The sequence below is a fragment of the Bipolaris sorokiniana genome (genome assembly GCF_000338995.1).
Source record: "Bipolaris sorokiniana ND90Pr unplaced genomic scaffold COCSAscaffold_3, whole genome shotgun sequence".
Lineage (NCBI taxonomy): Eukaryota > Fungi > Ascomycota > Dothideomycetes > Pleosporales > Pleosporaceae > Bipolaris > Bipolaris sorokiniana.
Window position 1 is genome coordinate 1,295,361 of NW_006911897.1, and position 15,731 is coordinate 1,311,091.

Here is a 15,731-nt window from a genome sequence, read left to right on the forward strand (position 1 = left end):
ACATCTACAAAGGTCCGCTCAGCTCCTTTGGTGCTATCGAATTTGGCCCTCTAAATTCCCCGCTCAACGTAAAACCCGGCGCATTCGTCGAGCTGAGCACCACCTCGTGAATTTCCTTGCCAATCCGGTCGCTCAATTGTGCCATGTCCTTCTTAAGCGCATCCATGAATGCTTTGATATTCCTCTGCATCTCATCTGGCGTAAATCCCAGTTGTCCTATTGCCATGCGAACAACGCCTAGGCGTTCCCTATATTCGCTTCCTCCCACCATGTTCCTCACACTTGTGCCTACTTGCGTGACTACTGTGCCAGTCTTTGTGCTGGGCATCAAGCCCTTGGGACCCAGCACTCGTCCTAGCCCCGCCTTGTTCATCTTCTGAAGACTGTCGATATGGCATATGCACCTGTCGAATTCGACAATGCCTTCTTTGATTTGGTTGAAGATTTCGTCTTCGCCGACAAGCGTGGCGCCCGCAGCGCGAGCTTCAGCGGCGGCCTTAGAGTCTGGTGCGGCAATGACACAGATCCGTATGTCGGTCTTGACGGGATGGGGGAGTCGTAACCTGTTTCGCACCACGGGTCCGTTTTTCAGCGTGCGCAGGCGAACGTGCATCTCGTATTTTGAGGAGGAGGGGTTACGGCCTACTTCGAAGGCGCGGATATATCTATGCCGCAGTTAGCACCTGCCCTTGCCATTGACGGCACTTCAGAGCCCTAGCCAGAGACTTACTGCATCGCATCTATTAGCGAGAATTGGTCTGCCTGCTTCAAATCATATTGCAGGAATGTGTTCCGCGTCTTCTTCTTTTTCTTCGGCTGTGCTTTGGTAGTTGCGCATCGTATCGTCTGGTATGGTAATGCAGCAATGCGCGGAACTTCTGGTCTCGCAGCGGCAATTGATGAGGTTGCGAACCGGCCTAAAGGCGCTATTAACGATCGTGGGTGTGCCATTGCGGCGTTGGAGATATCGATGGTGGCTGCGGTGGTGCCAAAAGTTCGGCCGGAGATTCGGGAGTGCCAAGACATGACTGCGCTAACAAAACGGAAGCGTACGCTTCGACTGTCATTGAGCTGACGTCTATAGTTACATCACTTGTTTTACAAAGCGAGATTTATGTAAATTTGCAGATGGCAACATTCATAAATTGATATCTTAGACATTGGGGTTGATAAAACTATCTTCTAACTTTTCGCCGCAGAAGTAATCAGCAGGGTGCATAAATGAAGAAGCGAAAACATTCGACTTGTCGACTAATAGACGTTGCCAGTAGTCCTAGTACTGCGTCTTCGATGTGTAGCTTATGATAGATATCTTGAAAGGAAGTTCTGGCACTGTAGAGGGATTCATGCGGGATGAAAGAATAAATCGTGGGAGCTGGTCAACATGCTAGCAGAGATCCCAATCCTGCGAAGACAAACTGACTCATATATTTCTGACAACATAACGTTCATTGCAACTTGGGGCTGATTTTGACTCATCATCGTGGTATACCGATTCTAGCCTTAGATTTCGGAATAACTAACCCAAATCTCAAGTGCACTTTACCGTTTCCAACACTTACCAAGTTCTACGAACGCCTATTGGCCAGAAGGCGGAGTAGTCTATTCCGGAATGTCTGCCTGAAATCCTTAGGAATATATATAGTCATTCTGTGCTGACGATGAGTTGTCATTCATTCATTTTCTAGGCATATTGAGTATCATGGACCAAACGTTGTTTACGCCGCGGCTGAAGTTGTCGCTCATCACGACAGCGGAAAGAGGGAGCCAGGAGCTTGAATGGTTACATGAGTTGCGCAGTGATGAGAAGGCTACATGGTGGAGGTTAGTGTTGATTTTTTATTTTTCCTTCTGTATTGAATATTTATCTGCTCCTGTTCATTACAGGAAAGTCAATATTCTATAAGACTGAAGCTGATTGTACAAAGTTTTTACGGCATATCAAAGACCATCGAAGATACGGAAAGAATCATGAAAAGCGCTTTGCCGGCTACATTCAACGAAGGCGAAGAGAAATCATACCGGGTCGTCTATGCCATTCACGAACTACTCGCTCCAAACAGCACTCCAGCAAATCAAGAAGATATCCCTACCCGGGTTATCGGACTCATCACTCTCCGTTCTCTCGATAAAGGCAGTCTTGCTCTACCACTCCATATCTTCCCAGAATCTGTCCACTCACCCGATTGTCTCACAGTCGAACTCGGATACCAATTCTTGCCCGCCGCATGGGGCAAAGGCCTCGCAACCGAAGCCGTAACAAAAGTCCTCGACGCTTGCCACAGTGAGCAAAAGTTCTGGGACAATTACCAAAAGGTGTTTGTTAGAGCGGTTGTTAATTACGAGAATCCACCTAGTATGCGCGTCTTGACGAAGAGCGGTATGAAGGAGCTGGCTGTGTACGTTTGGGATGGGGATGGGCTATGGCTTGCGGGCAAATGGAGGACTACTGATGAACTTCACATTTTTGGGAAGTTTGTGAGGGAGTGAAGGGGGTTTGGTTTACTGATGCGCTGTAGTTTTTTTGTTGCAGCTGTCGCGACATGGCTTAGGTTATGGTACGCGAGAATGAATCGGCTTCAGAGGAGCGATAGTAGAGGCGATCAGAGAGTCTGGGCGTTGTAAATTGGAATTGGCTTTTAGTGACTACACATTTTGAATGAACTGATTACTGGTTGCTACAAACACTATTCATGTGATTGCTTTCGCAACCATTTCCTCAAAACATCCGTCATAATTTCATGTGCCCGGCTCGTCAAATGCCCTGAGTTATACCAAAAGTAAGTACCCAATTCCGTACAACCATATTTTGTCGGGTTGGTCAGGACATCTGGTTGATTATAACCCGGGCAATACCCCGTCACGTTCTTGAACCCATATTCCTGATATCGATCCAACACATCGTTCAGAACAGTATTAACATCAAACTGTAGGACCGTCGCACTGTAGTGCTTTTTCGCAAACCCATCTGCGTAGCTGGCCTGGATGCCGTTGAATAACTCCACGAGCGAAGCATTGACGTTAGGTGTACCCGGTCCACGATCCAAAGGCGGGAGATTCATGAACAAAAAGTTCCTATATCCCAGCCTGTACACCTTTTCCACATTCTTGAACACGTTTTCCTGCACTTTCCTGTAGACTGGAGCAAAAGTAGCGTTTTTGCCCTGTGTAGCGACGAGATCGTTGATATCGTTGATACCAATCCAAACGGCTACCAGCGCATGCTTCTTATCCAAATGAATAGATTTGAGCGCAGGGTTTCCGTAAGAAATGAATTGCTCGACTTGGCGCTCTAGGGAAACAGTGTGGTTATGGTGAAGTGGTGTGAAGCCAGCTTCCTCAATCGTATTGGCACCCGCGTAAGCAAAGTCCCAGAGCTGGATGTCGCATTCTTGTGGATCATGTAGCCCGTCTTCTACACCACAGTCAGTCAGAAACTCGACCCAGTTGGGTCCACCTTCTGCTGTTCCGGTGAGGCTCTGCACAATGCGGTTGGAAACGAGTTGCGCTGGTGTAAAGGGCAGGTTTAATTCGTCGCCGATGAAGGAGTAATTGGAGTGGCCGAGGGTGCCTTGAATGAATGTATAGCTATCGCCAAAAGCTATCAGAGAGTCGATGGCAGTCCAGTCGAAAGTAGGCTTTCTGGCACTCGGAGATACCGGTGTCGCCGCTGCGATACTAGCGTAGGTGGTCAACGCGAGACGCGAAGTTATGGATAGCTTCATGGCGGCCAATCCGAATTATAAATAAGAGATTTGGTTGCCATATTCACACTCGGTATACGTCCAGCTATAAATTACCACCCTGCCTTCGTGTTTCTTCATGCGGGGCTCGGATAATAGTGAGGCTACGGGTCAATTGTGTCCGAAAGAGAGTGACCCGGATAATTTAGGCATAGATCTGCCTAGGTTAGAACAGTGCCACCTAAGGTGTATAGGGATTAAGGTATTATAACAACTTCTAGCATATGTGTGTAGTAACCTCACTCTTTATGGATAGAATATCGTAGTATCAGGTGATACTGATATCTTCCAATCATGATATATAGTAGTTAGTCTATTTTCTTATTAAATTTAGATACATTCAATAACATGGTTAGTAAGCAGTATTCACATAGTATTCTTAGTTATTCTCACTGTTCGATTTACATTCTTCGCTCGCATTGATAAGTAGGTTCATCACTCACTTGTGCATTATTATCTTGTGGTTGGTGGACTCTACCCCACATTTATTTATCATAACTCGCTGCTCATTGAGGAGGTTGATTGGTTACGTTACGTAGCTTATACCGACGCGGCGGTTACTTAGCGAGTCATAATCAAGTAGTACATGACCAAAGAGCTGCCCACCATCCACTCTTCACCAGTCTGCCATGTTCCATCACAAGGGTAAAACAACGTGCTTACTGTGTCAATGTGCTGTCCAGTCAGATGAACATGTCGCAGTAGGTATGTATTTCTCAAATTTCAAGACACTTAAATCACTATCGCAAGCCTCACAGGACCCCCAGCAACCTTTATTTCCTCCGTACAAACAGTTGTTTTGCCGGCAATCACCTTGTTTTGAATGTATGTTAGATAGAGGTCCGAGATCTAACTGCGTTCATCGTGATTGCTATCAATATTACCGCCATCTCTTTCCCGAATCACAGCGACTACGACTTCGGGACCTGCTAGGACTATGGCCAGAGGATGTAGACTTCCTCAATCGACACAGCATCGAGAGTGAAAAACATGCCTACGAAGAACACTTCCCTCGTCCAGGATCGGCGTTATTCGCGCATATCGCAAAAGACAGCTTGGGAAATCTCCTCCGGTCGGTAGCTGAAAAACTGCCACGAGAGCTTGTGTTAAATATCGCAAGGTTCTCGTGGCCATGCGCTTTACAAAAGCCAGCGACAATTCTCAGGGAAGGCCAATCCTTATTAGACTTCGCAAAGCGTCAGAAGAGCAACCACATCGACGTCCTAAAGTTCGCAGGAGAGCTAGCCCTGGTTCGTTACTGCAATTTCTTAGGACATCGCTATGCAACGAGTGTTGCCTTGCAAGAAAACACAGTAGCCGATCGTAAAAACGTCCTTTCTATTGCCGTAACGCGGGATGAATTAGGTGTGCTTGACATAAACTTCCAAGGTCACTTTCGGTACTCGCGAAATGGTCTTTGGTACAGACTTATTCAGGCTGAGACAGACAACCTGGAGCTTTGCGTTTACACCAAGGTATGAATCATACAAATAGTAAATATCATACAACTAGTGAATCAGTCATTAACATGTTCAGAACATCATTATGGATATTGAACTGGCAAACACACATGCGCCAATTTGGAACCCCTACTGGAATTGCCAATTTCTATCTCAGCCTAAAGTATCTACATGGTATGTTCGCAATTCTACAGGGTTGGTTCACAATTGCGAAACATCTCTTCCTCAACGCATGAGGTATGTGGAGCTCAATGAAGACACACAAGGAATTATTGTTGCTTGTGCTATAGATGGTTTCGTGAGCCTTGAAGCCTGTGGTCGCGGTAGTAAACCATACAACTATGCTCGAGTTACGCACGGATTTTCAGATCGCACTGTATACACTTTTATGCCTCTTCATAAGGGCGACTTCATTGCTGCTGCATGGATTCGTGAGCCGAAACATGATGTAAGCAGTCGCCAGTCTGTTCTTGTGGTAAGTAGCATACCCGTTTGCGTGTAACAAGCTGATGTTCAAACAGTTGAACACATCCTTCCAGCGTACCTGTACCTTTGGGCATTATGTGCCGACGGAAAGGGAGCATCGATACCGGTTTGAACCTCTCCTTAAACAAAACGCCTATCGAATCACCGGTTTCTGCTATAACGACGACGCGGTCTTATTCTCAGGACGACTAAAGATTGGTGTTACCTACGAAGGGAAGGCAATTGGATCGCTAACCACTCCACCTCTTCAAGCCGCGTATACTATGCCTAAACCTTGGATACCGCAATGGTGGGCGTCTTCTCCATCTCTCGCTGGAGCAAGTAAAAGACGGGGTTGGAACGTCTCTTCTGCATCTCTTGCTAGAGCAAATCACGTACGGATGTTTGTAAACAATAAAAAATCTCACAAACCGACCATGGGAATGCTGCTCTCTTATGAAGATCACCAGGAATCATTAGGGCAGTACAGATTCGATTGCGATGTGGAGGATTATGATCTGACAGGACCCATGTGTTTCTTTTCTGGAGAGACTATACTTGGCCCATACATAAAGATCATTTGCAATAGCGAGGAGAAGCCAGGTTGGACAGAAATTCCTCGGGCGGCAAAGCTCGTCTGGTGGTTCACGGATGTTTGTTCGCAGCTAGATGTCCTTACAATGTAGTCTGGGGCACATGGGCATGATCCTAATATAGTTTTTCGAGTTGAGCTCATCTAGATTGATAACGCCACAAGGCACAAATATCATTGATGATAAATGGCAAGTTTATGCATAGCGTTTCCTGTTAAGAATACTGCATCACGCTTGCTGTCACAAGACGTATGTTTTAGGAAGGCTTGCCTTACCAGTCCCATGCGCAAACGAACGTCGTCCATACTCAGTCTTTTAGTCAACCGTGAAATATATGTTACATGTAAATGTTGTCAGAAATGATACATCCGACTAGTTATTATTCTCCATCTCCGAAAATGTCGGTCCAGCTAAATCCCCCTCTGTCTCCGCCACCAGCATCGCCACCACTTTGACCGCCCTGGCTACCCCAGAAGTCTTGGTCCTGGCCTCTGGATCCAAACCCAGGATCTTGAGTTTCCCCCCAGACATCTTCGCCAACTTGGCTTGTACCAGACTGTTGATTTGGGTCTGGCTGATATGGATCGGTAGCCTGTGGTGAAGCATCATCTCCTCGTTGCTGTGCAGCTTCTCTGCCTCTTTGCATAGCCTCATAGCCTGCCATTGTTGCAGCACCAGTCGCAGCGCCTTCTCCCACACCTAGACCTCGGGCTGCGGCACCGACCTCACCGGCAATACCAGTTTCGCTAGCCGCCCCAACGGCTCCAGCTCCAGCAGCGCCTGCTTCTCCTGCCGCTGCGCCCCCGGCAGCAGCACCGCCAGCAGCTTCACCACCACCACCAACCCAGGGCATCCACATTGGCCACATTCCTCCTGAGCCGCTATGCCTGCTGAAGTAATCGAAATCAATGCTGACAGCTGTAGCAAGCATGACCGCTCGTTGATCGAGCGTCATACCTGGATGTTGATTTAATAATGGCCTGCTTTGTTCCCCAGTTTTCGAGATCAAGTGCGCAGGTTCGTTTGCCAGCCCAGCAGCATCCATTCTCAATGCGTAGACTCCAGTATCTGTGAAAATTTCCCGAGCGAAGCCGCCAAAGTTGCGATTGACAGAGCCTGCCAATCGGCCATCCTCGGTCATCAAACTAAAGTCCCAAGACAGAAAAGGTTCATCAACCCTAGCAAACTGAAGCATGCCGACCTCTCGTGTGTCATTCTCCACCACTGCAACTTCTTTTGAATTCGAGATAGGCAGGTCGCCGGATGTTAGCTGCGGTGTTCCTGGGGCAGCCAGGTCGTTATCTAGATTTCGCGCCACAAACAGGTTGTATTTCCTCCTGAGTGGCGCCCATTCTTGCTCCGCAGCTCCTATGATCTTCATATCTTGCAATGGCAAGCTTGAAACATTTGCGCTCGTTTGATTCACGATGTTTGCTGCGCTTGTACCTTGCAAACTATTCGAGCTAGTATACGTCGCGCTGTCCCGTCCTGCGGCATCATAGACCCGTATTCTCGAACTGATCCAGCTAAACGGTCGGTGAAATCGGAGTATTTCCTTTTCATCACGATCGAATACATGCGTGGTGAAGCTCCGATGGGTTTTGAACATTTGTCTTGCGACTGCGTTACCTATGCCGTGCTCTTGCTCGGCCAGGTATCCGATGTGGTTGCCGTGTGGATCCATGATAACGTAGCGGTTCGCCTGCTCGAAACCCATGAGTACGTTCATCATCTCGAGCTGGCGTTGCACGATAAGCGAGGAGTTGTCAAGTAGGCGCATGGCAGGGTGGCTCTGTTTGAGGACTGCATGGGGATCTTCCGGCATGTACACTGGCGTGATGAGATTGTTCTCCGAATCAGGTGTGGTGGCGAGGGCATTTGAGACCGCATCGACTTTCGAGGAATCCTTTGGAGGCTCATTTTCTGGTGTCTTAGTTGAGTATGCTAAAGCTGTTTGCTGATACACCCAGTTCGGTCGGAGAATATGAGATTTGATGATAGACGGTGTGCTTGTTCTACTGAGCGATCGAAGGAGTTGTCGTGATGGCCGGGTGGACCACCTCGCTGCCGGTAGCATCTTGAGAACTCAGCGTTGCGTGTCCGAACACGCAAGCTTTTACAAGTAGGTGTTGGTTAAATTGGGCAGATTCAATGAACAGGTGACGATGCTCGATTGCACTTGGGTGGCGTCGCAAAGGTGCGTATGCTATTTCTGAGAAGTCGTTCTCTTCTTATTATGTCATAACGACGAAGTCGTTCGCCAACGCAGTCTAATAAGCGATTTCAGAAAAACGATCTAGATGAGATCTAGAAGCAAGTGTTCAATCGCTGCGTGAGGCCGTGTAGATCTCAAAAGTATATCGTGGGGGTTGTCTAGCAATCAAATTGTTGTGAGCGGGCCCCAGCCAATAAGAGCGGGGCTTGGCGAAGACTCATCTCTAAACTTTTTGAGCTTTGCTCTTTCTCTCAACACACTCGCCATGACGCTGACAACGCTCATCCACGGCGCCATTACGTGACGTCGCAAAGACTGGGTAAGTCATTTATTCTTCTCTTTCTGGTGCTCGGGATGCCAAACAGTGTGGGACATGCTTATACAGCATTGGTTCTGTGCGCTTGCACCCACAATGTGCGCTTTTGCACCCGGGGGCACCCATTTCATGATGACATCTTTTTACTTATACGATTGCCGGCGCTGGCATTCACTTGACTGCGTTAGGCGATCGATGCTGTTTCCGTTACAATAGACTACAACGGTATCTGATATACATATATTTGCTGCGCGTCGAACAAAATCGGTCTATGCATATTCGCTAATCACCGTGTAGTTTCCTCAAACATCAAGCTTCTGTTGCCAGACATGGCCGAAGCTGTTCAGCCTGTGAAAGCTGATGCTGCAGGCAATGCCCATTCAGCTGGCGCGACTGAACAAAATCAAGAGAAGCCAAGCAACGGTGCTTCGAGGAAACCTCGTCCACGCAGACCCAACTACAATGAGATACATGCCAAACCTCTTCCAATAGATGTATATGCGCTACCTGCCTTTGTCCCTCACAATCCAATCTCTCTCGTGCGACTGGCCATCAGTCTCCTTTCGCAGTCTCTTTGGCCACCCAAGTCGCATAACGTCATCCACAAGGTCTACTACTCTGTAGAGACGCAGTCAATTCACGTCACCGATCCAGTCTCAATTCGAGCCCTATGGGAACAGGGATTTTGGGGCAAGGGCTCGCTTAGCAGAAGTGAACCGCAGTGGCTGGTCGCGGAAAAGCGCCGGCGGGGAGCACAGGCATCGAAGACTAGCACAGAAGTTACTCAATCTAGGCGAGAGGAGCGGAGACAATTCAAGTTAGAAAGAGCCAAGGCTCAACGTGAAGCTATTGAGCAACAACTCCGGCAAGAAGGCAAACTAGTACCGGAGGCTACTGTCGATGAGCTTGTAGATGGTGATTCCAAGGACGTCCCGACCTCTGACAATGTCAAGGTTCCTGCTATAGATGAGGCCACAAATACTATACTGGCAGAAGAAGAAGAAGCCAACACTAAACTTGAGGGAATCGATATCCCGGACTTGGAGCACCTTCAGCTCACACCTGAGGAGGCTTTCTTTCTCTCCTACGTACTCGGTGCTCTGGATGTGGTCAACGTTGGCGCTACCGAGTCCGATGGGCAGTCGGAATCTTACCCAGCTTGGTACTTGCTCCGACTGTATTGTGCACATGCATCAACTCCCGACGACACTGCGGATAGTGAGAGAACTCTGACACATCTTCATACTGCATACAGCATGAGTAAGGCCGCTACGCAAGTCGACTCGGCCCTGTCATGCGTCCCGTCTATCGCTCCAGATAATCCTTTCCTGCTGAAGTACGTCGTCTTTCACCACTTCCGCTCCCTTGGTTGGGTTGTTCGTCCTGGTATCAAGTTCGCTGTTGATTATCTGCTTTATATGCGCGGTCCCGCATTCACCCATGCGGAATTCGCAATAATGATCATCCCATCATACTCGGCTCCGTACTGGAATGAAAACTCGGGTGGTGAGTCGAAGATTGCGGATCAGCAGCGCAAAGACTGGTGGTGGTTTCACAGGGTCAATCGAGTACAGACGCAAGTTATGAAGACGCTCATGCTAGTCTACGTTGAAGTCCCGGAACCATGGGATACAAGCGCTACGGAGCTGGGAGGATTCAAGGTTGATATTGGCAGTGTGCTGAAGAAGTACAAGGTTCGAGAATTCGTGTTCAAGCGATGGAGCCCAAGCAGGAATAGGGATTGAAGTTGGTAGTCTTAGATATCGGTACTATATCCCAGCTGTGTGCTGTTCATCAAGAGGCTGTTCTTGATGAGCCAAATCATATCAATCACCCAAGCACGATGAATTGGTGCCAATTTGTAGGCGAGTATGTGCATCAGATTCAAAACGCTTGTAGCTACTAGCCATATATACTAACGACATGTATAATCAGTAGTCACTGAGACTAGTATGTTCTGGCATCGCCTTCTTCACCCCAAACTGCTTGCTCAAAATAACAAGCTGCCCCACGAGAATCATCTGACTCCATTTCGGCCTGTTCCCATCATAGATAGCGTCATGCAACAAGTCCTTACACTTATCCCACTCCAAGAACCCCAGATTCTCCAGATTCTCTTTCGTAATCAGCCTCTGGAACAACTTGTGCACCGGCCCATCCGGCTTATACCTTACCGGCGCCGAGAAAGGATGCTTCTTTCGTTTATACAGCTCAGGCGTAACAAACGGCTTCATGGCTTCCTTAAGAATCCACTTTTCGCTAAAAGAGCGAGTAGCAGGGTCATAATGCAATTTCACCGACGGCGGCAGCGCCATAGCGTACTCTGTAAGGCGGTGGTCGAGAAACGGCTGGCGTCCTTCCACGCTGTGCGCCATTTCGCAGCGGTCGCCGAGGACGGTGAGGAGACCATTTGCGAGACTGGATTTCGTCCAGATGTAGAGGGATGTGTGAAGTGGATGCCATTTTTTCGCCATGAGCGCGCGGGTGCAGCCGTCGAGGGAGTTTACGGCTGTGAGACGCTTGTCGCTTGTGCCGAACTCATGGGGTACCCAGGGTGCGAAGAGAGTGTCGCGAAGGGAGGCGGTTTGGGTGAAGCCTAGGAATGAAGTGTTGTTTACCTGGGCGCGCACGGCGGCGGAGGTGGAGAGATCTTTGGGGCCAGAGGTTTCTGAGCCTTCGAGTTCATTAAAAGTGGCTATGCGATCGGCTTCTGCGAGAGTAGTATTTGGCCATGAGGCATCGGGTTCGCGAACAAAGTCGGTAAGTAGCTCGCGGTAGCCAGCAAAATGCTCGTCTGAACCTTCGCCAGTCAAAACGACTTTGATGCCAGCATCGCTGGTAGTCTTGGACAACAAAAACTTTCCTACTGTACCTAGATCTGTCACAGCAGCCTCGTTGTGCCAGACTGCAGTTTCGATGTTGGCAGCGAAGTTCTCCTCGGTCATCTCGCAGTGATGCATTTTCACTCCTAGCCACTCTGCAGTTCGGCGCGCGATAGGTTCTTCGTCATGTTCCTCGCCTATGAACTTGACGCTGAAGCAATTCATTCGCTCGGATGCGGGTGCAGTGCCCAGTCGCGCGCCTTCAGTGTCCATCAGATGCTTGATCATTCCTGCTATTGCGCTGGAGTCGATGCCGCCACTCAGAAAGACGCCGATAGGTACATCAGCGCGGAGACGATCGCGAACAGCGTCTAGAAGTCGTTCACGAACGCCCTCGATCATTTCCTGTTCACTTCGTGTTTCCACTTGTCGCTGAAGATTGTCAGTCGCACTTCCTCTCTAAGTGATACAGATTTACCTTGTCTTTGAATTGGACATCCCAGTACTTGTACTGCGATATTGTGTTGAAAGACCTGCAAACCAAATAGTGACCAGGTAGTATCTTCGATACGCCCTGGAATATTGTTCGTCCATCGCAGAGCCAACCAACGTCTTTGATACTTTGTACATCCCATTCCGGCTTCCATCCAAACGGAAGGAAGGCCTTCATCTCAGAAGCAACCTGGAATGCCAAAGTAAGTATCAAATGTCTTCCATCAAATGAAGGATATTCCTACCAGAAGTTTCCCATCCAAAATCGTATAATACATCGGCTTGATCGCATACCGATCACAAGCAGCGATGACCACCTTTGCAAGCGAATCATACAGACATAACGAAAATTCTCCCCTCAAATACTCTAAGAACGACATCCCATGCTTCTTATATAACGCCAGCGCAATCTCTGAATCCGACCGACTCTTAAACCTATACCCCTCACGACTCAGCTCCTCCCTAATCTCTTCATACCCATAAAGCTCCCCATTCACAACCGCATGCACCGTCCCCTCCACATCATGGAATGGTTGTTCCCCCTCCGGAGTCAGATCGACAATCGCAAGCCGATTATGTCCAAGTGCTGCATATCCCGAAGAAAAAGAGAGACGTTAGTCACGTGGTCCATTTAACAAAACACCCATATCCAAACACCGCTCAATCCCCAACAATCCAAAAGATGACATACCCACGCGACAATCCTCACTAATCCAATGCCCATTCGCGTCTGGCCCGCGATGCTTAATCGTATCCAAACTCTTGTCCAGCGTGGTGCTCACCGCTGTTGTATCACCAGCCAGCAACGGTCCGTGACCGCGCAGCGCAACCGCACAAGTGATGCCGCACATTGGAATGTGTCGTCGACGACTCCAGGTATTCCGAAAGAATATGATGTGTTACAGCGGTCCATATCTCTGGATTCGAAAGAAACTCTGGGGTTAGCGTTGGCTCCAGGGGAGGAGAGGGACAGCACAGCAATAGTAATGACGTGTGCGATCGATCGGAGGGCCGCCGGGCTCACTGAGAAGCGCTCAGTTTCCTGATAAAGATGCATTTAGCTTGTTGCTGTTTTAGGGTTTAGTGCTAGGCGGCTGAAGCGGGAGCCGCGAGGTTTCAGGGATGGGGTACGGTAGTGTACCATACATTTTGGATTGCCTTATCTGGCGCGTCTTGCGGGGTAGGGATTCGATTGGTGAGGCTCAGGTTTAGTGGCGGCACCCCAATGCATGCACTTGGGGTTGGGGGCATGCTTTGTGGTGCTTGCTGATTGGCGTAGCGTACGATCTCTATTGCTTGGGAGTCGATCCGATCCAGGCTTGTTTCAACTTCGTTGTTTTCGTCTATCTAGGATATCAAGACTCCATACATTGACAGTTTTCTAATGATGACCCTCAGTGCTTTTTTCTTTACCACTCGTCAGATGTCCCAATCAAGCCACCTCTAGAGTCCACAGATTCCCGCTCTCTCAAATCTTCTTCATCATTCCCCTTATCGGGGTAGCAAACAACTCCTTGATTGACCCTTACATATGACATTAGCTCGTGACAGAAAACAAATACAGAAACACCCTGTTCTTCCACGAACGCCGTAGACCATTCTGGCGTCATATCGACCAGCAAGCAAACCATTCCCAATCTCTACATCTAGCCATCAATGCTGTATTTTCGTAAGCACCAAACAAGCCGCAACTGCACTACCACAACAAGCATTTCTGCTCCAAAACAACTCTCCCATTCAAACTACGAATTCATCCTAGATCCAGCTGCGATGAAACCCCTCTCCCTCTCTAAAGCAACCATCGTCGTCCTGAGCCTTATTGCTAGCCAAGCGTCTGCCGACACCATCGGCTTGTGTATATGCCAAGTAGTTTGTACCCCAGTCCTGTTGGCGGGCTGTGTCGCAGCTGGCTCCATATGGGGTAATGCAAGTGGTGTTGCTGTAGCTCATGCTGCTTTCGGTGGTGCTGTTGTAGGACCAGATATGATAGCTTTGTGTAGCAATCCTTTTGGCACGTGTCAGGCTGTGTGTATGAGAATTTTTTGACACCAACACTATAGGCGAGAGAGGATGGCGGTGTCAAGCGAGTAAGAATACTATTTGCACAGACCGCATCGGGTATCGAGAGACCTCTTTGATATTGAGTGGAGTGTCAGTTGGGGATGGTTTGGGTCTAGCTAGACGCATTTGTTAGCATTCATGGAAAGAAAAGGCATGAAGAATGAGTCGGAATTGTTCATGAATGATGCAGAGGCTACAATTGATGAACTGCGCATGGCGAAGTCTGCTTCTCTTTTTCTTCTACAATGATACATGGTACGACCGCTTGTCCAAACCACCTTTACCATCCATGTGTACTCTAAGCTGAACTCTGGGACGCCGCGCTGACAAGCATTGAGTCACTACATCCATTGCCAGATAACAAATCGCCCAAGGCAACGTCTCCCTTGTCAAGATGGCAGTGCTCTACTGGGCAGCAGCCTGTGCACCGCCCCTAGGACCACCTCGTCCACGGAATCCTCCACGCCCGCGACCCCGACCCCGTCCACCCCGTCCACCGTCCAGATTGGCTGGTGGAGGAACGTTGGAGTAGTTTCGTGGTTGGAAGTTGGGGTTGTTGGGGACAACACCCTCGGCAGGGTCGGTGTTGTCGATAACGGTAAAGCCACCACGGTTGGCCTTGGAACCTCCTCGTCCACGAGGCACGAAATCTGCAGAACCACCTCGGAGATTACCGCGAGCATTGCCTCTGTTTGGAGCATGGTTCTGGTCTTGAGCATGGTGACCGTTCGTCTGTCCGCCACGAGGCGCGTAACCACCACGGCCGCCACGAGGTGGTCCGCCATGGATTGGCAGAGTCTGCTGCTGACCCTGGGCTTGCTGAGGAGTTGGGCTTTGTCGTGGAGCCATACCACCACCGCGCCCATTGACGTTACCGAAAGCTCCTCGGTATGAGCCACGGAGAGGGGGCGGTGTGTTTGCTGGTACCAGTTGAGGGCCTCCAGGAGCACCAATACGTGGCATGGTGTATGATTGTGGCGCTTGTTGCGGGCGTCGGGCAGCAGCGGCACTTGAGTAGTGAACAACCTGCTGATCGGTCATATTGACGACCGCAGTTGCTGGAACGGTAGATCCTCTAAATGGAGAACAGCGGTCGCCAAGTGATGTTCCACTCATGAATGTTGCGTCGAAAACAACGTCTAGCAAGAGCACGCGAGCTGTGCGTGTCTTACCGACAACAGTGCCCGATGACCCAATGGGCACTCTTCCAGAATCCTGGACGTAAACAATGCGATCACCAATGCTGAAAGTCTGATGCCCCAGCCGCTGCTCTGCATCCGATGGCTTCAGCAGAGCAACACGAGGTACCTTTGTAACCTTCTTAGGCTCGACATCTTGGGTGAGTGGGAAGTTGGCATCCGCTGCCTGCTCGATCAGCTTGACGGTGTCGGAGTCGAGCTGCTCAGCATCCAAAGGAACCTTCTCAAAACTCTTAGTTTGAACTTCCTTCAACCAAGCTCCAATCTCTTTGACTTTTTGCTTTGCAATTTCGGGTGGGTAGAAATCGGTGTCTTCCCAGCCGTCGCCTGTCGGGTTATTGATGATGGCGGCAACAAATTCGGGA

General features: G+C 49.2%; 7 protein-coding genes across 7 annotated transcripts; 3 read left to right on the forward strand and 4 right to left on the reverse strand.

The window, feature by feature from the left end:
* Nucleotides 1–4: 4 nt before the first annotated feature.
* Nucleotides 5–951, reverse strand: COCSADRAFT_168564 (uncharacterized protein; the record flags this gene model as incomplete). The annotated part of the gene is made up of 2 exons (XM_007698845.1): nt 5–665; nt 731–951. 2 exons carry the CDS (start codon nt 949–951, stop codon nt 5–7), a joined length of 882 nt encoding a protein of 293 aa, XP_007697035.1.
* Nucleotides 952–1,687: 736 nt separating this feature from the next.
* On the forward strand, nt 1,688–2,675 carry COCSADRAFT_111043 (uncharacterized protein). Its single transcript, XM_007698846.1, has 2 exons — nt 1,688–1,824; nt 1,929–2,675. Exons 1-2 carry the CDS (start codon nt 1,703–1,705, stop codon nt 2,488–2,490), a joined length of 684 nt encoding a protein of 227 aa, XP_007697036.1. The 5' UTR covers nt 1,688–1,702; the 3' UTR covers nt 2,491–2,675.
* Nucleotides 2,676–2,687: 12 nt separating this feature from the next.
* Nucleotides 2,688–3,725, reverse strand: COCSADRAFT_179043 (carbohydrate esterase family 16 protein; the record flags this gene model as incomplete). The annotated part of the gene is made up of 1 exon (XM_007698847.1): nt 2,688–3,725. One exon carries the CDS (start codon nt 3,723–3,725, stop codon nt 2,688–2,690), a length of 1,038 nt encoding a protein of 345 aa, XP_007697037.1.
* A 1,605-nt stretch (nt 3,726–5,330) lies between these two features.
* COCSADRAFT_34185 (uncharacterized protein) lies at nt 5,331–6,550 on the forward strand. Its single transcript, XM_007698369.1, has 2 exons — nt 5,331–5,678; nt 5,725–6,550. Exons 1-2 carry the CDS (start codon nt 5,436–5,438, stop codon nt 6,352–6,354), a joined length of 873 nt encoding a protein of 290 aa, XP_007696559.1. The 5' UTR covers nt 5,331–5,435; the 3' UTR covers nt 6,355–6,550.
* COCSADRAFT_34186 (uncharacterized protein) lies at nt 6,526–8,627 on the reverse strand. Its single transcript, XM_007698370.1, has one exon. It carries the CDS (start codon nt 8,336–8,338, stop codon nt 6,641–6,643), a length of 1,698 nt encoding a protein of 565 aa, XP_007696560.1. The 5' UTR covers nt 8,339–8,627; the 3' UTR covers nt 6,526–6,640.
* Nucleotides 8,628–8,735: 108 nt separating this feature from the next.
* Nucleotides 8,736–10,630, forward strand: COCSADRAFT_288683 (uncharacterized protein). Its single transcript, XM_007698848.1, has 2 exons — nt 8,736–8,795; nt 9,090–10,630. The coding sequence occupies exon 2, from the start codon at nt 9,122–9,124 to the stop codon at nt 10,535–10,537; it is 1,416 nt and encodes a 471-aa protein (XP_007697038.1). The 5' UTR covers nt 8,736–8,795; nt 9,090–9,121; the 3' UTR covers nt 10,538–10,630.
* COCSADRAFT_288693 (uncharacterized protein) lies at nt 10,631–13,108 on the reverse strand. Its single transcript, XM_007698849.1, has 4 exons — nt 12,794–13,108; nt 12,352–12,692; nt 12,093–12,296; nt 10,631–12,046 (listed from the first exon to the last, which is right to left on the reverse strand). The coding sequence occupies exons 1-4, from the start codon at nt 12,828–12,830 to the stop codon at nt 10,724–10,726; spliced, it is 1,905 nt and encodes a 634-aa protein (XP_007697039.1). The 5' UTR covers nt 12,831–13,108; the 3' UTR covers nt 10,631–10,723.
* Nucleotides 13,109–15,731: the final 2,623 nt, after the last annotated feature.